The sequence below is a fragment of the Myxocyprinus asiaticus genome, chromosome 41 (assembly GCF_019703515.2).
Source record: "Myxocyprinus asiaticus isolate MX2 ecotype Aquarium Trade chromosome 41, UBuf_Myxa_2, whole genome shotgun sequence".
In the NCBI taxonomy this organism is placed as follows: Eukaryota; Metazoa; Chordata; class Actinopteri; order Cypriniformes; family Catostomidae; genus Myxocyprinus; species Myxocyprinus asiaticus.
The window spans coordinates 9102930-9125149 of NC_059384.1; the positions used below are offsets into that span (position 1 = coordinate 9102930).

Genomic DNA, 22220 nt, shown 5'->3' on the forward strand with positions numbered 1-22220 from the left:
TGAGGAATTCTGTGGCAGAAGATTTTATATTAATGATGAGAGTGGTCGCATTATAAGTGCTTAAATTCAACATTGCCTGACTGGCGTATCCCTAATTAGATATTTCTTAATAAGACCTTAGTCTGATATAAGATATGCCTATGATTTTGGCCCAAAATATATTTTCAGCAAAATACTTGACTGGTTGCACAGATATATAGATTTGTAATTGCCACTGTCATATGAAGTCTTAATTATGAGCTCTGCTACAATGGAAAGCCCTTTCCACTTTATATTAAGCAACAGTGGCATCTGATGGGTGGAAAAGGTATGGCAGAAATATAGAGCCAGTTCTACAACAAGAGTAATCAAAAAAAAAAAAACAATTTTTTTTTCGAATTGGCATGTTCTTGCACTAAATGCATTCAGTCATGAATGAATGGAACTGTTTCAGAGTGATTACAATATTTACTTTTTATATTAAAAGCCACTACGAAGGTTTCTCTGCAAGGTGCATGTATATGTGCATTAAATAATTTCTCCAAGCCAGATATTCTAATGTGAAATTATGATTAGCATACTGTAAAAAGGAGACATGACCACATCTGTAATAATCTAATTAAATGTTACTTGTTCACACACATATAATTAACAAGTGACGTATTTGGGTTAGGAACTGGCCTCTATAAACCCTTAATTAGTATAATTAAGACATGCATGTCTCATAACCAAAATCCATTGTGCAAAGCACACTATGCAAAGCACAAACATAAGCCTGCATGTGAAAATGTATATAAACGTCCAATGTAAATCATAGCTGTTTCTCAGTTCAAGACTGAATAACCTTTAGAATCAATGGCTGTTTGGCCAAAATCCAAACATAACAAAGTACAACATCATACACAACGGACCAGTTCATGTGGGCGTCCAGCGAAACTCAACTCAACTCAACTCAATTCTCTGCCCTTTCTTCATCGCCGTGTTTCCGATTCTGCGCAGTTGCAGCTGATCCGCCTTAGCTCAGTTGGCTGAGCTTTTGAGAGTTGTGCGGAAGAACTAATGAAGTCTAGAAAACTTGAATCAAAGTATCGACTTGAGGAATGATGAGTGGAAGTGTGATCGACAACACGGTGTCATCGGGTAACTCTTCTGTTGCGATACCGACAGACATCAGCGGACAGATATTAGACCTCGATGAAGACGATGACTTGGAAGTTTTCAGCAAGGTACATTTATAACAAACTTGGGTGAAACTGAGATCGACTGCAGGCTAGTAGATTACATTAGATCAAGGGAGATTTAAATGGAATGTCAGGTTAGAACTCTTTTGGAACAGGCTTGTAAGCATTGTACAAATGTTCAATGAAAAGCTTTGTTACAAATTTGTAAATATTGTAACCGTTCAACTGCGGCAACAATGTAACAAGTTGCCGTTCGAATATCTATCAGTAACAGTGGATCAACGTTTGAATGTCAGTTAAGCATACACATAACTGGCACTAAATGAACAATCCTTTGATTCAACATCATAAATCTCCGCTTTTCACTGAGATCTGAGTCTTTGCTCTGATCTGAAGGTTCAAAGGTCAGGCGCTGTCATGCCTGTTTTTTTTTTTTTTTTTCTTGTTTTTTTTTTTCAGATCTGAGTTTTAACCAACGTATATCTGTCGACGTTCTCTCTAAAGCCCATTTTCAAGCATATATCCTAAGCTTTAAATAGACAAAAGTAATCTGTCATACTAAAAATGATCGCTTGTATGAACGCTTCCATTATGTGTGTATTTGTACTTGTCTCTTACTTTTGAGCGGTGTTACAGTTTGTCATAGCAGTGTATAGTTATGAATGGAGGTGACGTGTTGTGCCTTTATCTAGTTTGTAGGGTAAAACAGCAGTGCGGTTTGTGCTGACGATGGGCAGTTTGTTATTACAGGAAACAGAAACACGGGCTGCTTTCCCAGCAGCTGGGTGAACTAAAGGGATTTGCATGCGTCAAAGTTTGGACCAGGAAAAGATAGCAACAGTATAGGAAAATAAGATGATTGTCTCGCTGTGATCAAAACACCAAATCAGGTTTCAATTTAATGTCCAGTTTTAACTAGTAGAGAGGTCAAATCATATTTAAAACATTGTATTTTTAAGTATGAAAAATACACAAAGTTCTAAGGAATGATGCCCTATGTACTGTGACAGTACCATAGTACTGGGATGGTATCAATTAGTAATACCATGGTACTTTAATAAATGTACTGACTGTTTACCATATTCATACACCATGGTTTTTACATGATACACCAAAGAATGCAATGATATTACCATGGTACATTTCCAAAAAACGATGGTATCACGATGGTACCGTGTCCTAAAAGTCATAGTATTACCTTGGTACTATGTCCAAAAGCCTTGGTTTTTATCATGGTACAATGTCTTGTCATGGATCATGTCCAACTCATGATAGTACTGTGGTATATGTTAGAAAACTATGGTGTTACAATGGTATCATGTCCAAAAAGCCTTGGTATGACCATGGTACATGTCTAAAAAAAAACATAATATTAACATGGTACCATGACTTGCCATGGAACGTGTCCCAAAAACATGGTAGTACCATGGTACATTTACAAAAACGTTGGTATTACAGTATGGTACCATGTCCAAAAAGCCTATGTATTACCACGGTGCATGTCTAAAAACATCATATTACCATGGGACCGTGTCTTGCCATGGAACATGTCCAAAAAATATTGTATTTCTAAGGTACCATGTCCAAAAAGCCTTGGTATTACCATGGTGCATGTCTAAAAACATCATATTACCATGGGACCATGTCTTGCCATGGAACATGTCCAAAAAATATTGTATTTCTAAGGTACTATGTCCAAAAAGCCTTGGTATTACCATGGTACATGTCCAAAAACTATGCTATTACTAAGGTACCATGTTCAAAAAGCCTTGGTATTACCATGGTACATGTCCAAAAACTATGTTATTACTAAGGTACCATGTCCAAAAAGCCTTGGTATTACCATGGTACATATCTAAAAAAAAAAAAACATGGTATTACCATGGTACTGTTTTCTATCATGAAACATTTCCAAAAAACATAGTAATACCATGGTACATGTCCAAAAACTATGGTATTACCATGGTACATGTCTGAAAAAACGTAGAATTGCCATGGAACATGTCCAAAAATGCACGTTAAAGCATTCATTCATTATTTAGAGACATAATGTTTTAAGTGTTTTCCTGACCTAAGATGCGGTTGAGTGACTCAGGACAGATAATAAACTAAGCTTTAGTTTATAGTGTAATAAGTGTAATAGGAAGCTTTTAAGATGGTACTGAGAATTTACACAAATTATCTTACACTATCATATGCTGTGAGAAAAAAAAGAAAAAGCAAACTCCACATCCAAATTGTTTCTAAAAAGTGCAAAGTTCACGTCCAAGTGTTTTGCTTGTTGTCAAAACACTTGTGCTGTTTAGCAGTAATCATCTCTCATGTGTCTTTTGTTTTTTGTAGAATACGACTTTCACAGACAGTAGCTCTTTCAACGCCTCCATGCAGACATCCCCCGGTTCAATGGTCAACCAATACAAGTTTGAGGAAGAAGAGGAAGATGCTGATTCCAAAGACATTTTTGTCACAGTTGATAACCCCGAGAGTCACGTGACGGCCATTGAGACATACATAACTTACCGGGTTGTTACCAAGGTACAGGACCTTAGCACAAATGTAAGTTTGTGCTGATTCAGATTCTGTGAATCATTCTCTCACCTTTTCCATCTTCTTGTCTCACATCAGACAACTCGAAGTGAGTTTGATTCAAGCGAGTTTGAGGTGCGAAGGCGATACCAGGACTTCCTGTGGTTAAGGGGACGTCTGGAAGAGGCTCATCCAACGCTTATTGTTCATGTAGGTTAAGTGTGTGAGTCTTATAGTCAAAAATGCTGGTTGAATCAATGCACTCAAAATGGAAGTCTATGGGGCAAGGAATTCTGAAGGGTTTAAAAGCTGCAATGTAAAACTCGTATTTTATTTGAAGCACTTAAAGCTGAAGTGTGTAATTTCTGGCCCATCAAACACCAACTGGGTTAACACGCTAATCCAAGAAAACAATGTGAATTAACCTTAACAAAAATGTGTTGATTGGGCTGTAAACATTTTCAAACCTAAATCCTTAGCAGCTTGGGATTACTGTTCTATTAAAAACAGTACTTTGTGAATAGTTACATTCTGTTCCTTTTTTATGGTAGCCATATGTGTATTATGAAGAAGTTGCCAGGTTTACTGGCTTTTCACAGTACATGGTCATCTGAGGGGTTTAAAATATATGTACTGTATACAACTTATACATACAAACATATACAAGGAAGTAAGCAATTCAATCACTCTTGCCCCCATCTAAGCACATATAATGTTTAAGTCTAATGGGCATACTTTCGGAACTATATTTGTATATTTGAATTTTTATTCCAGTGCAATGTCCATAGACTACCATTATAGGTGCATTACTGTAAACATTATTTTTGTTAGTTTATACAAACTGAACAGCAAGTAGAAATTGTTTTCTGGGGTAATCGACAGCATGTCACAGATGCTGTGAAATGAACCCAGCTGGAACATTCATTTTAGACATCATTTCGCTACCGTGGCAAAAAATAAACATCTGCTTCACAGTCTCAAAATGTTTCAGGTTGCAGTATGATAAAAACAACAACTTGATTGTGTCCCATCAGCCGCTGCCAGAGAAGTTTGTGATGAAAGGAATGGTGGAGAGGTTTAATGAAGATTTCATTGAGACGCGAAGGAGAGCGCTGCACAGGTTTCTGAACAAAACAGCAGAACATCCAATTTTTTCCAGCACAGAGGATTTTAAGATCTTTCTCACAGCAGAAGCTGGGGTAAGACACAAAAACACAAACATCCATATACTGTATACTGTAAATATTCTGTATTTAATCGGCTCTGTGCCTTGGCACAATGATAATAAAGTTGACTTTTAGATTAATTAAAGGGTTAGTTCACCCAAAAATAAATAGTCTCTCATCTTTTACTTAGAGGTGGGGGAAAAAATCGTTTCAGCGATGTATCGCGATTCATACTCAAATGATTCTGAATCGATCCTCAAAAGAATCAGAATCGATTCTGAGTTCAGTTGAAATCACGGTTGAGCAGTGCCGCGTGCCAAAGACAGATGTAGAAACAAAGATGCGAGTTAAGTGCATACACTCAAGTGCACAAACACGACTGTTTGCAGACCAGCTGTATCAAACACTTGACCATTTGTGCCCGAATGAAACAATACGATCCCGAAATTCTTTCACAAACCCACGCACATAGCAACGGGAGAGTTTATTTGTGATAACAAGCCAACAAACAAAATGAAAGACGAGCTTACACCAATTATTGCACTGATTTGCACACAATGGGGGAAAACACAGAAGAAAATAATGATGAGGCAGCGGTTCGGGAGATATTGGTGATGTTTTCATTTAATTCTTTTTTTAATTTTTAAAAAAAAAAATGTTATGCCTTTCTCTACTCTTGCATTTCATTGGCTTTTGCTTTATTGCCGGTCACTCGCTTGTCAGGACAGTGGCACACCTGGTGATAAAGGTTTGAAATCCATCGTAGCTTTTGCGACAGGATCGTGCGATCTTCTACTCGCAGAGCAAACAGATAGAATAGTGCATACAAGACGCTTGATACATTTCTGAAGCAACAACTGCGCTATTTAACCACTCTACTATCACCTGTGCAGGTGAGGAGAGGAGAAGCTGACAGCTGCACTCTCATAGACGCAGATATATCTCTCATCCTGAACCAGCAACTTCCAGTTGTGGTTAAAAATTAAAATGAATAGCATGGCACAGATTAATTTTAAAATAATAATTAAATACTATTAGACGATTTACAATGCTTAAACAAAAATAAATAAAATAATATAATCAGTTGAAGTAATAATATTCAGTGTGTTTTGATGGAGAACCAATATTTTCTTTTTTCTTGTACTTTTAAGAGATTTTTTATAAGGTTCTAAAGAAAGAAACTGAAAAACTGAGATAATCTTTTAAACTATAGAATCATTTATTTAATCTTGTGGATGTTCCATGTTTTGTTCACAGCTCATACTGAATGTAAAAGGCCAGTTTATGTATTGTGACTTGTTCTGATTTTTTAAAACAGCTGTTAAATAAAAAGCTGAAAGGGAAAAAATAGAGAGTAAAAAATTTTTTTTGAAGAAACTGAAAAAAGAAAGAAATTGAAGGGCATCAAGAATCGTTTTATAATCGAATCGTTACACTTTGAATCGTAATCGAATCGTGAAGCCAGTGAAGATTCACACCTCTACTTTTACTCACCCTCATGCCATCCCAGATGTTTATGACATTCTTTCTTCTGCAGAACACAAACAAAAGATTATGAGCCAATCAGCTTTAGGTTAGGTGCCCAGAGCAATCTTTACAAGATGCATCTTAAACAGCATACATACCACGAAATGGTGCACTCACATAGACTTTTTAATATGGCATAACTGTATTTACACAGGAATCAGCCTGAATCAAAAATATCAAATGCTCAAAAGTTGATTCTCATGCACAGCTGGCAAAAAAACAAGATGTGCACTGACAAAGGCAAAGTTTGTAGACCGCCAGATTTAAACTTTTCAAACAACAAAAATGTAGAAAGAAAACTTCTCAGTGGAGCACAAATGGCAAAATAAAGAAAAAAGAACTAGGAGATTGGGCTAGATTGACCAGAATAGCACTGTTTCAATCAGCACCACTATTACCTACAGTTTTTTTTGTTGCTTTGTTCGCCACTGGTCCCCAGTCTTGCTTTTATACAAAGCACATTTTCATAATTTTGTCCCAAGGTCAGTAAAAACTACACACTCAATCCTACCCTGATAATCACTGACCTTGTGTGTGTTCACTATATGTGATGTCAGTTTTGTCCTATAAGAGGATTATGTTGAATGAACACTGATAATGTGACAGCTTCTGTGTTTAGTCTCGGCTGAGTGACCTTTAGATAAGTACTGTATAAAGACCTCCTCACCTCCTTCCAGTCATAATAAAGAGAGTTGTTATGGACATTTGATGCTTTGTAGGCTGCTATCATACGGTTACAGTTTATCAGCCATTAACACTGCGCTACAATATCCCGAGCATGAAAATATTCACATATTTTCAGCAATTAAAGGCTTTTTTCGAATAAAATGTATTGTGGAGATGGGAGTTATTTTGTTACTGTTGCCGCCATGCAGTAACATCATGTCCTTCTCTGATCTTCTGTCCAGGAGTTGACCTCTCACAAGAAACAGGGTCCCGGGTTTCTAAGCAGAATGGGGGAGACTGTGAGAGCCGTTGCTGCTACAGTCAGAGGGGTCAGAAATCAGCCTGAGGAATTCACAGTGATGCAGGAGTACGTGGAGTCATTCAGTCAGAAGATGAGCTCGCTTGACAAAATTACACAAAGAGTCATCAGAGAGCGTAAAGGTTTGACTTTGTGTCCAACGCAGACCCCTCTCACATAAGTCTCATCTCTTCTCTTTTTTCTTTTCTTCTCTTCTCACCTGGTCTTGTCTCACCTTGTTTCTTCTGGCCTCGTCGCATGTCTTGGCTCCTCTCATTTTCATCTTGTCTCATCTCATCTCTGCTCTTTGGTCTTGTCTGGTCTCTTCTCATCTCATTTCACCTTGTTCTGCCTCTTATCTCATCTGGTTCCATCTCATCTGTTCTCATGTTGTCTCTCATCTCTGCTCTTTTCGTCTCATCACGTCTGGTCTCTTTTCATCTCACCTTTTCTTACCTGCTCTCATCTTTTCTCTTCTCTGCTCATCTAGTCTGATCTCCTCTCACGTTGCCTAGTCCTGTCTCTGCTCTTCTTGTCTCGTCTGGTGTTATCTCATCTCATCTTATCTCGCATTTTCTCACACTTCGTCTTATCTCTTTGTTTCGTCTCATCTCACCTCTTCTCGTCTCATCACATCTCACCCTCTTTTCATCTCATCTGGTCTCATCTCATCTGTTCTCTTCTTTGCCATTTTCGTCTTATCTCGTCTCATCTCACCTCTTCTCATTTTGTCTGGTCTCGTCCCACATCTCTTTTAATCTCTTTTCGTTTCATTTAATCTCTTCTCTGCTCTTTTCGTCTTGTCTCTTCTTGTCTTACGTTGTCTCATCCCATCTCTGATCTTTTTATCTTGTCTCATCTCGTTTCATCTATCCTTTTCTTGTCTCGTCACATATCAGTCCTTCTCATTTTGTCTGGTCTTGAACATGTTTTCTCATCACTTTTCATCAAATCTCATCTCTTCGGCTCTTTTCGTCTTGTCTCATCTCATCTCATCTCATCTCACCTCTTCTCATCTTGTCACATCTCACCATCTTCTCATCTTGTCTCACATCTCGTCTCAGCTGGTTTTGTCTCATCTTGTTTGGTCTGGTCTCACCTCTTCTCATCTGGTCTCTTCCTGTCTCAGTTTAAATTAAGGGACAGATACTTTCAAAGAAAAGCATTTACATGACCTATAGTTGTATACTTAGCATAGTAGAATCAGGGAAACTCTGCATTAACCAGCTGTTGGTTGTCTGTTGTTACAGAGTACCTGGAGGAGCTGAAGGAATGTGGGCCCATATACATGCTGTGGTCAAACACAGAGGAGGAGCTCGCAGAGCCCCTTAAGAGCATGGCAGACTGTCTAGACAGATGCTGTAAGGAGACAGAGGAGCAGGTCAAACAGCTTAATGATAACCTGATTCCAGCCCTTCATGAATATGTCCTCTGTACTGAAACGCTCAAGGTATGCCAGCTGGCAAGATCTTCCCTTCTCTGTTTCCTCATCCTGAAGTCTAGAATGTTATTAGTTTGTTTCTGCTATCTGCTTATTACGCAGAGACAATTATAAGTGAGCCATTTGTAGGTTGATTTCCCCAAAAAGTGAAAACTCTGTCTCTGTGGTGCTTTCAAAACATTGCTGTTTGTTTGAGCATCCTGAACAGTCCGACACAGCAACAATGGCTCCACCAATGGCGTGAGTTTGGGGTGGAGACTATCTGTTTAATCAACCAATGGTGGACAGGGGAGTGTTCTGGTTGTCTGAAAACAATCATTATTTTTTGCAATTTTTATTTGGTGACACTAGTGGCCCAGAAATTACACACTACAACTTCAGATATTGTTTTGAACATTAAGTTCTGTTTCGATTGATGCAAACATCTTGCTTGTTTTCCTGGTATACAAATAATGTTTTCCCATTTGTGCTGACATTAGAGGCATGAACCTTGATTCTAAATGGTTATCAATGCAGCCACTACTATTTTTCATTTCTTACTGCATTACATTTCATTCAAATATATTGATTATGATTATCATACTTCATGAGTATTGACCACGGGTTTTATACTTAGGCGGTGCTCAGGAGGCGAGACAACATCCAGGCGGAGTTTGAGGCAAAGACTGAAGCTCTGGCCACGAAGAAGGCCGACAAAGAAGTGGTAGGTCTATTATCAATTCTTTCTATTCTCAACATAATCCATCTGGTGCAACTTTTGCAAATTCACAGAGATCATTTTTTTTAAAACAGAGCTCTAGCTGTCGTATCGGATTTAATTAGATAGCACTCTGATTTACGCTGTAAAAGGAATTTGGAGAGATTAAATGAATATCTCAAAATCGCCGTAGATGTCCCTTAAGCCGCATTGCACTTCAAGTGGGACGCAGTAAATATTACTCGTATTACCAAAGGTAATATTTTTATATTTGGCTTTGGCTTTTTTAAGTTTATTTTCTGCAATTCCATCAGATATCAAGGTCAGAAACTTTGAACACTCTAGAGGTGCACAGAATGGCATTAACAGTCAAAGTATTGGAGGTTTCCAGAGCAGCTTAGAAGCATCTTGGCTGTCTTATCAATTTAATAAGAAGCTTTGATTGAGTTTTTTCCCTCTTGACTTCCATAGCTTACAACAAAAGGCCATTTCCAAAATAGAAAGATATCCCCAATGGTCAGGATGTCTTTTTTTTTTTTTTTTAACCTAAGAACCATCTGTTCAAGTCTCACTTATTAATAGCATTGTAGAAGAACCAGTAAGCCACATGCTAAATACAGATATCTCAAAAAGTTAATTGTAACAACTAAAACAGAATTAAGATTTAGTTAAAAATAAGCAAGGCATGTTTTCCATTTTTGAATCAATTGATTGAAACAGAATGAATCAAACTTAACTAGCAACTGATGTTTAAATCTGAGATGCTTTCAGAACATGATTTAACACCCTCATACAAGTCACGCAAGTCATATGAGAGTTTAGGAAACTTAAAGGCCAAATAAAACGCATTAAAACCATTGCGATTTTCACAGTGTCGCTGGCCTAATTAAATGTTACCACAAACTTTCCTGTACACCATTTCTGAATCCCCATGGTGTGATATCGTGATGTCGTTGTCCCTATAGTAAACGTTTTTTTGTGTTACCACACAGACATATTCATGCTTATTTGACTCATGTGTCCATTGAAGGAATCTAAGGTGCTGAGTTTAGCATGGGACAGCTTGGTGGGACGATCCCCCGAGGAGGTCAAACAACAGAAACGGCAGAAACTTGAGGGCGAGATTAAGGAGGTAATATTTCAAATAAGTGCTTGGACTTGGCCTGACTAGCTGCTTCTGGCTATATATAACTAGCATTGGTGTTGTTTTAGGGTGGTAAAAATTTTAACTAGATGGCCACACCCTGATACAAGGGCGTGTTGTTGTCTTGTCTTTGATTCACACATGTTTTTCGTAGTGTTACCAAATCCTCACTGAGTTTAGACTGGCACGTGGCTTTACATTTGAATGCTGTGGTGTGTCATGCTGACTGTGCAACTTCTACGTTCCCTTTAAAGCTGTCTAACAAGCTGTGGCAACTTTGAGTGGATAACCGCCTAATATTTCACTCTTCGCATGTTAACCTAGTAGGCTTTCCATGATGGAAAGAAGGTGTGGTGCATGTGACTCTATTGTAGACTTGTGTGTGTCAATAGTGGTGCTGCTACTCACTATTACAATTGGTCATCGTGGTACTTGTGAAAAACGGGGGTGCCTTCTATCCACTAGAGGGCAGTAAAGGACAGTCATTTTTAAACAGGTAGAATAGCCAACATTCACAAGAATATTCTTAAAAAGCACAGGAATTTCTCAAGAAGTCTAAATATATGCAGTGATTAAGTTAACATTTTAGACATGCTAGAGCCGCTTCATACAAACCATTAAAGATTGATATTTAGCAGTATATGTGGATATGCATCCATTATATTTTCCTCAAGTCATCCAAATCCCTCATCAAGTATTTATGATTTATTAATTTCTAATGACTATAAGGGAGTATACTAGAGTCAAGTTGTTTGGCTATGTATATATGTGTGTGTTTGGTGACAGCAAGGTCTGATCAACAGAACTAATGATGTGGCCAGATGGAGGGAGATATGGCTTTAGATGGCTTCAGCGCTGCCTCTCATCCCCAGAGCACTGCTCCCATTCACCAAACACAACTGCTGTTCCACAAGACAGCATCACTTCACTGCAGCCTATCTGATTCACACACACACACACACACACACACACACACACACACACATACAAGAATGGAATGGAACTCTAACAGACAACCTCTTGACCTTCATTAGCTTACCTGTCGATAAACATTTGTCTCTCTCTTTCTATCTCCCTTTAATGTTCTTTTCTGTCTCAGTCCACTTATCTGACATACTGCAGTTCCCACAGGCCTGTCATTCCTGACATCACTGGGCATGTTTACAGTTCATCTCTCTTTCAATGTCCTCATGTTTAGACACTGATACTGTCCTCAGGTTGGGGCTGGGGCTGCATTTACCCCCAGAGAGCTCACAATCAAAATAAAGTATGATGGAGAGTTAACATCCAATCAGAAACTGTACAGTGCAAGCAATGTTATGTGCTTTTTGATCTAGGCAATTTTTGATAGGAAAAGACCCTAAATATACTTGTCACAGTTAGACATAACAGTAACTACACAATACACAGCTGCCTACATAGGCAGAATTGTAAGGGATTATAGGTGCACTCCTGCCGCAAAGGCTATTCTAAAATGTCGGCTGCAAAATTACGCTGCCATCAAAAGTACCTTCTTTTAGCCAAACTCGAAAGTGCCTACACAGTACACGTTCTTGCACTTAAAAAAGCTAGATGCAGCACAACGAATAGAATGCAGGTGTGTCAAGGCAGCTTGCCAAAAGTTCTTTTTTTACTGGCCTCTTGAAAAACTTAATGCTGAAAAAAAAGGGGAGACACAATACAACGTTCAAAAACATCCATCTAGCCAGCATTTATTAACATAGAAAAACAATTGTGTGTACTATGAATTTGTTATGCTTATTTGAGCATCATGTTGTTAGCTTAGAAAAACGCTCACACCAAACTATTGAAAGCAGCTTCGAGTCAAATCTTCAACAGTCTTCTGACGCACAGAGTTGTTGCCTATGTAGAGCGTTCCAAAACGGTTACTTACGAGGTTCCATTTCAGTTAGGATGCTACCTTAGAATGCAGCTGCCTGCCCCTCTATGCAAGTAGACAGCAAATGCATTTCACTAGGTTTGGGAGCAGAGCAAGTATAAATTCAATAACTGACAATTATGACGGTCTGGTTTGAAAATAAATCTAAAGCTGTCAGATATGCTTAGTGTCATAGTTTAAACAACTCGGTTAGACTTTAGATAACTTGCAGTGAGCCAAGAAACTAATTAACTTAATTACAGTGACCGTTGTAGTTGATATCAGTATACCTAATTTATTTCTGCTTGTTCAGCTGGTTTGTATAGGAATTATACTCCTCAGTATTGAAACTTTTTACAACACTCTAAAATGGCTTTATATTAACTGTCTTTGGAGGAAGAACTGTTCTAAGATTCATGCTCCCATCTTGATTTTAGCCTGCCCGCAGTGCTGCATGCAGTCGTCTATGGGGTCATAGGACAAGGGTCAGCATCACATGTGATGATATTGTCTTTATGTTGTGTTGTGTGTTCAGATGAAAGATGAGCTAGATAAGATGGAAGACCGACTGGAGTGGGCAAATAACACATTAAAGAGCGATTGGACCCGCTGGCAGAAGGTCATGAGAACTGATCTACGATCAGCCTTCATCGACACAGCAGAGAGGAATGTGAACTACTACGAAAAGGTGAGATGCTTGCTCAGTTTTCTCTGTATTGTAAGAAATAAAGGGATAACTTGACACATTGGAAATACTGCACACATCACCTTTAAAGGGATAGTTCACCAAAAAAAAAAAGAAAATTGAATTCTGTCATCATTTACTCACCCTTATGTTGTTCCAAACCTGTCATCATTAACCTTCATTGCATATTTTTTTCCATACAATAAAAGTGAATGGTGCTTGAGGTATTCTGCCTAACATCTCCTTTTCTCTTCCACAGTTTTGGAATAACATGAGGATGAGTAAATGATGACAGATTTTTTTTATTTTTGTGTGAACTATGTCTTTAAATTTGATCAGCTTCAAAATTTTGATCTAATTTTAGAACTAAGAAATAAATGTTCAAAGCTACAGGGTGGTAAAAATTATCCCCGTTAAAGACTTGGACAAACCGCAGACAGGATTTAAATGTATATGGCAGTCTGCCTGGACTCCTTTACTTGGCTGCCCTGGATATGTGCCAGCAGAGGGTGGTAGTATTTCATTTTTATTCCCACTGACAAGTAATTGCCTCCAAGTCTATAAATGTTGATAATTCTAGCTGAATTGCTTGTGTATAAACAAGTGTACTACTTAATTTATCTTTTTTAAAGTGCTTTTCACAGTTTTAAACTAAAATTATTACCTCAAAGCTAAATGAATCATACAACAACACAACAAAAAATTAGAAACTCAAGAAGAATGTGTAAAAGGGATAGTCGCCATTCACTTTCATTGTATGGAAAAAAAGATGCTATGAAAGTGAATGGTGACTGAGGCTAACATTCTGCCTAACAACTCATTTTGTGTTCCACTTAAGAAAGAAAGACATTTGAGATTTGAACAGAATGTGGGTGGGTAGATAATGATTTTGGGGTAAACTATCCCTTTAAGGTGTCAAAGTTTTAGAGGCTTTGGGATCTCTGGTTACCTGCTGCACCCTCATATGGCCCCCAGAGATCAACCTGTTGTTGGACAAGAACAGAGATGAATGCGTTTATAATGGAAAGACATATGACAAAGTCTCTCTGAGCTCTCTAGGGACAGCTGGAGATGGAGAGGAAACATCCACTGGGATTTATCAGATGGCAAGCAGACTCAAAAATAAGGCATGCTGCAAAAGAAAACTCATTCACTGTCCCTTGCCAAGCAAGAAGCTATTTATAATTTAAAGTAGTTTAACTACAGTCAGGCTACCCTTTTATACTACAAGCTACTAACAAAATGTAGCTAACTACACTAAAGCTATTTAAGGGGATTGACATCTTTTTAATCAGACTATATAATGTAGTTTAACCTCTTGTGTAACCTCCAGGCGAAGATTTTTATTTAACGTGGAAGGAAAACCAGTATCAAACTGCGACATAAAGAGAATAAGGTGCAAGAAGAGGTCAGTGGCCTATGAAAATGTCTTGTTAAAGAGATGGTTCACCCAAAAATGAAATTCTGTCACCATTTACTCACCCTCATGTTGTTCTAAACCAGTATGACTTTCTTCCTATGGAACACAAAAGGAGATGTTAGGCAGAATTACAGCCTCAGTCACCATTCACTTCCATTATATGGAAAGAATATGCAATGAAAGTGAGTGGTGATTTAAGACTAACATACTGCTTAAAATCTCCCTTAAATATGAGTAAATGTGTTTTTGATTTCCCTGCATGTTCTGAATGTCAAATGCAGGTCTTGTAAACGTATATAGTCGGCCATTGTCCCATGCAACTGATTTTCTACATTGGTGTGCAAGTTTCACGTCTATCGAATCACCCTGCAGTCACATAATAAAGTACTTTAATATCCATTTATTTATTTGTTATAGCTGTGAAAAATGTGTCCGGTCTAAATGGCCCCTTAAAGGAGTAGTTCACCCAAAAATTACAATTCTCTCATCTTTCACCAACTGTTGCACTTGTGTATATGGTTGAGTGACAATCAAGGGATTTGATTTGATAAGGCATATAATGCAAATTTGTTTTGTTATAGCCTGATCTTGTGATGTCCTAGAATGGGGAAGACTCTGATTGGTTTGTGTTGTTTTGAGTGACAGTAGAAATGTTTAATGAGACAATCAAATGCAAGGGAGCTTTAACTCTGTGGCTGACAACTTTTTAGGAATTAATTACATTTTACTTAACCTAATATATTTGTTTTTGGGTCTAATCAATTTTAAATATACGATAATGTAACTATAGGCTTAGTCTATATTACTGTAAGTTTATAGTTATTATTGTTTCAACACCCAAGAGTTGATTCCAACCTGTCATGAAGACATTTACATTTGACCTCACCTCCCGATACACATAATTATTCAATAAAAAATGAAACATATAATATAGGGAAGATCCTAACCCTCTGTGCTGCAGTGGGTGGATGATGAGCATTTGCATGCTATACAATACAGAGCACACAGCAGCCATGTACTGTAAAATGGCAACTTCAGTGGATTACCATGGAGACGCCATAGCAACAAGGCTGTTGCTGAAAAGGATGGCAAATACAGTGAAGCTGTCAATTAAATGTTATGTTTAATTCAGCCAGCACAGAGGATGCACAGGGTTTTCAAACACAGACTGCAGAAAAAAAAAAAATTGGATACGGAGTTAAAACAACAGCTGATGTAATGCTTATTAAAATTCCCATCTTGAGCCTGCATATCTCTTCTACTCTACTTAAGCTGAAGTGTTGTTTACAATCTGATCTGCATGGTTACGTCTTAGGGTGGCTGTGTTTGCATGTGTTATTATTAATACCACTCTAGCACTATTGTCTGACTATTGCCACATTGGCTCAGAGCATCTGTACTATTGCCAGTGCTGACCCGGGATATGTTCGGAATATCATACTAACATACTGCTTTTACTGTTGCTGCAGTATATAGTTTGTATACTGCGCAAAGTATGCAAAATACTCTGTATGCATAGAGTACCCAAATTACCTACTATATTTGCCAAATTGAGTAGTATACAACTAAGCTTACTGCAAGGAATATTGTATCCCTTAATGAAGTGCACTTCATTTGACCTATTATTTCCAATGTGATGGATGAACGGGTGTGACGATTTCTTTCTTATTTGTCTCGAGATGCGTTTTAAGTTCAAGTTCTGTTCATCTTGACACATTGACTAAACATCACGGCGCTCCTGTGTGAGACATGAAAAACAGAGAGATGTAGTGCAACGGTTAAAGACGTCTGTCTAGTACATGTTTATGTAGGAAAGAATGCAAAAACGTGTCCAGTCTAAATGGCCCCCTTTAAGTAGTTCACCCAAAAATTACAATTCTCTCATCATTCACTCACCCTTTCTTCTTCTGAAAACAAATGAAGATTTTTAGAAGATAATTTCAGCTCTGTAGGTCCATACAATACAAGTGAATGGGTGCCAAAATTTTGACGCTACAAAATCACATAAAGATAGCATAAAAGTAATCCACACGACTCCAGTGGTTAAATCTATACCTTCAGAAGCGAAATGATAGGTGTGGGTGAGAAACAGATAAATATTTAAGTATTTTCTTTTTATAAATGTCCAGTTTTACTTTCACATTCTTCTTCTTTTGTTTTTGGTGATTCACATTCTTTGTGCATATCGCCACCTACTGGACAGGGAGGAGACTTTATAGTAAAAAAGGTCTTAATTATTGCTCTGTTTCTCATCTACAACTATCTCATTTATTCTGAAGATATAGATTTAACCACTTGAGTCATATGGATTACATTTATGCTGCCTTTGTGATTTTGGAGCTTAAAAATATTGGTACCCATTTACTTGCATTGAGGACGTACAGAGCTGAGATGTTTTTCTAAAAATCTTTGTTTGTGTTCTGCAGTAGAAAGAAAGTCATACACATCTGGGATGGCATGAGGGTGAGTAAATGATGAGAGAATTTTAATTATGGGGTGAAATATTCCTTTAAACATTCAGCGTGATGAGGTCATGTAACAACGTTACTGCTTGATCATGTACTGTTTTAATGTTTGTCAGGGAATAATTTCAACTGTTTTACTTACTATTTTTTTTTAAACTGCAGCAGTTTTGGAGCCAATGCTGCTGAAAAAGTTGGCAGTCATTGTTGCATTCTTTTGCCAGCCCCGATTATGATCATTGATGCTAGACAGAGTGATGTGTCTGCAAACCAAAACCCTGCACTCTCTAAGACTATTCAAATAGGTTTTGGCTTTTTCAATTCTTGTCATCTTTCTCAGCCTCAAGCATCAAGTGTCTATAAGAGCCGTTATTATTGTCGTTTGTGTGTCGTTCTGTGCATTACATTACAGAAAAACCTTTTGTCATTGATTCAGAGAGATTTAGGCTGTAGAGCTTTTTTTGTGAAAAGTTATAATCATGTTCAAATAACTTTTCTTTGTTCTTTTTTTTTTCGACTTCTAAATTTATCGTTCTTGCAGCTTAAGTAATTTTCTCATGACAAATGGGAAAATTGTGCAGACAAGTCATTCTCTCACTGAGATCAGAAAAATGCATTTTCCACCTCTGAATGTGACTGCTTCATTTTCATTTTCCTCCTCCACATTTGAGCGAGGAGTGCTGGAAGGGGTCAGCAAGTTATTTTATTAAACCTTGGAATACAAAGGGGAGATAGAGTGACTCATACACTTCACCTTCACACTTATCCCTGAGTCCCAAATGAACGTTACATGCAGGTAAAACTAGTTAGTTGCTCTTGCCTATTAAGTGTTACACTTGACTTGCATGCAAAGTTATTTTGGACCCCGCTATGAGTATGAGCAACAAGACATGATGTCATGCTCCAGGGCTTCTGTTTTCAATTAATAATGATTTCTAAATAATAAATAAGATTTTTACATTGTCTGAAGAGAATGTGTGCAGTGCATGCATGTGCAAAACTTGCCCTACAAGGCTAGGTGTTGGTTGTTGCTAGGACATTGCTAGGTGATTTGAGGTATCATTCATGCCTGTAGCTTAAACGTTTTGGGCCTAGTTTTACTTGTGGAAGTTTAATACTTAAGTGTAAGTATGAAAACATTAATAGTGACAATTTAGCATGCATCACTAATACTACTTTTCATAATTTGGCTGTTGTAATGCAACCTGCATGCAAATTCCTGAAACGTAGGATGGCTGAGAGAGTCATTTATATTAATGAGGTAAGAGATACCTGATTGGACAATTCAGTTATATTCATCAGGAAAGTGCTACCTGATAGACTACCTGATATTCACGGTCACTTCTGCATTTTGCTTCAGGGGGCGCACTTACATCCGGCACAGTGCCAGAAACAATTTCTTCCTACACTGTCAAGACGACTCTGGGGGAAATGACTTTACGCACGCGTTATTTGCAGGAGTTTCTGTAGATTACATTGGACAGAGTTGCTCCTCCATCCAATAAAAAGGAGAAGGGGTTTAACCACATGTATTTCATGTATTTGTGAGGGTGAATATTGGAAAGCCATAGGCCAGCACTGGCTTTCCGACTGCATTACACACATAATTATTTTGATTCATCTTGCTAGATAAAGCATACTTCTGTGATATTATAAGTTAATATAAAATGACAATTGACGATACTCCAGCTTCACAGTAAATGCAGGAGTGAACGATAATATAGTGACTCTTACATTAACCATACCATTTGTCCAACAGTGGTCAATATTAGTTAATTTTATTGTATTTATGCAGTATAATATAGTTTTCACTTTCAGTATAACTGTCATTTATGTTACTAAAAATTGCATCCTGTTTCTGAGAGATTTGTCATGTGTGTAGGCAAGGCTCTGCCAGATTAAAGAAAGCCCTGATGATAGAGGAATACTTACGAGAAGTCAACTTTTTATTAAAGGGACAGTTAACAATGACACAATACTGCAATTTGACACCATAAACAATTATTAAATTGTGTTATTTTATCATTACTGTTAACTATGAATATTGTTGTTTGAAATTCAGTTTATATGAAGAATATGGTGCTTTACTCATATGTAAGCTCATGCTTTGACTAGGGAAATTTATAATCATTTACAAAAAATCAGTACTGTGCAGTTTTCTCAGTGATGATTCGTTGACCTGCGGATGGCTCTAAAACCTCAGATGATTCAGTAGTTCGTATGTTAATGTATTCTTGTGTTGAAGCAATAAATGTATTTGGAGGGCTCGGAGCTCGAGACTCGACTCGAGTCCTGATTAACCCCCCGGATTTACTAATTTAGATAATGGATCTAGAGAATAGGTGGAGATGGGGTGGAGGTGGGATGTCTGGAGAGTTGTCACAGGAAGCAGGTAAGCAGCGGCTTATATACTCCTGCTCGTGCGCTATGATTTGTCAGATTAAAATTAACATGCTCTTCCCGAACCTCTGTTAATTAACTCCATGCAACGGACTGTCCCTAACATCATCTTCTGGTGTTTGTTCGTGCTCCATTACATGCATCGCTTGTGTTGTTGTATTCATCACTTGTAAATTGACGTACCATTGCTGTATGTAAATGTACTTTAAATACTTTGCACACAGAAGCCTCACACAACAGAACAGCAATGCTGAGATCCTTTTTATACTTTTACTAAATAATATCACATTTGTTGTGATCAGTCATTTTATTTTAGAAAGAAGAGTAGTTTGCTGCAACTCTATTGACACTTTCGCTATGGCTAAATACAGTACCTGAAGTTTGTTATCGCCCTGAGATTTTATCGGAAATATGTAGGCTACCTGCCGTGCTTAGAGTCCATTGATCGGAGAAACTATAACCCAACCCTAAGCCTACCACTAAACTTATCCCTTAAAAATCAGGTAACACTTTACTCATAAATAACCCTTCCCCTACCATCATAAGTTTCTGAAATCCACGTCCCGCACTGTTTTTTGAGTGTCCTGCTACAAGCATTGTGCTTTTAAGAGCCCGTGTCAAATTAAAAATAAGAAACATGTCTGAATGGGGTCAGATGAACCAGAAACCGGCCTGATTATACAAGGCTTCCTTAAGACTTATTAGTTGACTAGTTGTTCAGGCAACTCACCGACTAGTCGATTTTGAAAATACTGTGTGTAGTTTTGCACATCCCTAATATGCTTGGGCACCAGTTCTCCCATATTTGCATGCATTTAAATGAAATACAAGTGAAAGCAAGTATATTGTGGCCACTCCTTTACCCAGCTGCCAAGATATACCATCCTGCCAATACTGACAACATCTGTCACATTGATTAACTTTGACATGACATCCCGTTTGATTTTCCTGCATCTATCTCAGCTTGAAATCTCTCCTAGAGGGTGACACAAATATGTGCTGCTTTCTAAAACAGAACTATTTGCAGAACTGTCCTGAGACAAATATAGCTGTGTCCTAGTGTGATTCGAAGGACAACTATGGTCTAGCGGCCTTACTCACACTCTGTCTAAAGTCGTTCAGAAAGGTCACGTCACGTCTGCATCTTGTGGTGAAGGAGCACATTGATTAACTGCTTTTGACAGTTGGTCGGCCGCAGCCTATGTGCCTCCAGAGTGTATTCTGTGACACACACTCAAAAGTGGCATACAAGTGGTTTTGGACTGTTGGGGGAGTTGGGGTTAGTGGGCAGATTGAGGTGTTTAGGGGCTTGGGAGAGGATAAAGCTCCTGCCAGGACATTTATCAAGTGACATCTAAATGGCATTGAGGGTGAGGAGCGACTGCAGCTTGTGAATGAAATTGAAAACCAAATGGGAGCCACTTGTCAGCCCTCACAGTGAATAGTGTTTAAACATCCTTCTATTTCACTGCAGTCAGGGAGTTTTTATTGATGTGAGAACGTAAAAAACTTAATTAGGAGTCCAAAGGTGCAGGATTGTGTTAGATGCATAAAACACATTCTTTCAGCTGTAAAATCTCATTGGATAAACCATGTGGAATAGTCAATACACCTTTGATCACATATCAGTCGAATTCCTTTTTAATGTGCCAAGTTGTTATGTTGCTGGGCAACTGTCCGAATGAATTATATTGGCTGGAGAATTGTTTTATAATGATGCTTGCTAAGGCAAACAACAGTATTACTACTGCTCATACTTAGGGTCAGGGGTCTGAATGAACCCCTAACCCTAAATATTAAAATTTAGCTTTAAGTTTGTGCTATGAACATGAAAGATACCTCAAATCATGCAACTTGTAGAGCAAGGTGTGTCTAGGGTCCAGCATTTCATAGAAACTTGGGGGTAGACTCTTTTGTCTTGGGCCAGTAAGCAACTACTTAGCAGCCACCCAGAACTCCAAGCCAAAGCTTTGCTAACCATATACAGCTATAACACATTGCTTCTTAATATAAGTGTTATGTGTTCTCTTGCAGTGTTTGGCTGTATGGGAGTCGTTCTTGTTTTCTCAAAGGACAGAGGGAGAAGAAATTGGACGAGTTGACTCTTCTTAATCTACCATGGTGCTTTTAGCTGAACAGAGGACACCAAAGAGAGGTTTATAGTCCTACGAACACAATAAACTTCACATTTAGAAACAAAGACAGCCAAAGAGAGACAGTCAACCTATATAAACATATCCAGTTGACCAAGAGAGATCTATTATGGAAATATAATTTCCTGTTGTCACTATGTTTGCCCCAAAGTTCATATTTTGATGCTGGGGATGTTGCCAAATCTGTTATACTAAGACATATTTTTCATTTTTGTTTATATAAGTACAAAACATGAGATTGGGATTCAGGGGATGAATGCAAAAGACTTTATTGCATCATCTGACTTTTATAGTCGTCATGGTTAAGATTCATATGTCTTGCCCTCTTGCAGATCAATGCAAATGCTGTTTTCTTTTTATCAGAGCTGCCTCACTGCAAAAAATATAATAATTAAGAGAGTATACATAAATATACACCGATCAGCCACAACATCAAAACCACCTGCCTAATATTGTGTAGATCTCCCTCGTGCTGCCAAAACAGCGCCAACCCGCATCTCAGAATAGCATTCTGAGATGACATTCTTCTCAACACAATTGTACAGAGTGATTATCTGAGTTACTGTAGACTTTGTCAGTTCGAACCACTCTGGCCA

General features: G+C 38.0%; 1 protein-coding gene across 2 annotated transcripts; it reads left to right on the forward strand.

Moving 5' to 3' along the window:
* Positions 1-967: 967 nt before the first annotated feature.
* snx7 (sorting nexin 7) lies at positions 968-22095 on the forward strand. Of its 2 annotated transcripts, XM_051681870.1 has the most exons (10): positions 969-1205; positions 3504-3695; positions 3786-3896; positions 4721-4885; positions 7288-7486; positions 8594-8793; positions 9401-9487; positions 10512-10613; positions 13040-13192; positions 21506-22095. In XM_051681870.1, the coding sequence occupies exons 1-10, from the start codon at positions 1080-1082 to the stop codon at positions 21581-21583; spliced, it is 1413 nt and encodes a 470-aa protein (XP_051537830.1). In that variant the 5' UTR covers positions 969-1079; the 3' UTR covers positions 21584-22095. The 2 variants fall into 2 exon arrangements, with proteins under 2 accessions (XP_051537831.1, XP_051537830.1); XM_051681871.1 differs by lacking the exon at positions 10512-10613 and having other exon boundaries at positions 968-1205.
* Positions 22096-22220: the final 125 nt, after the last annotated feature.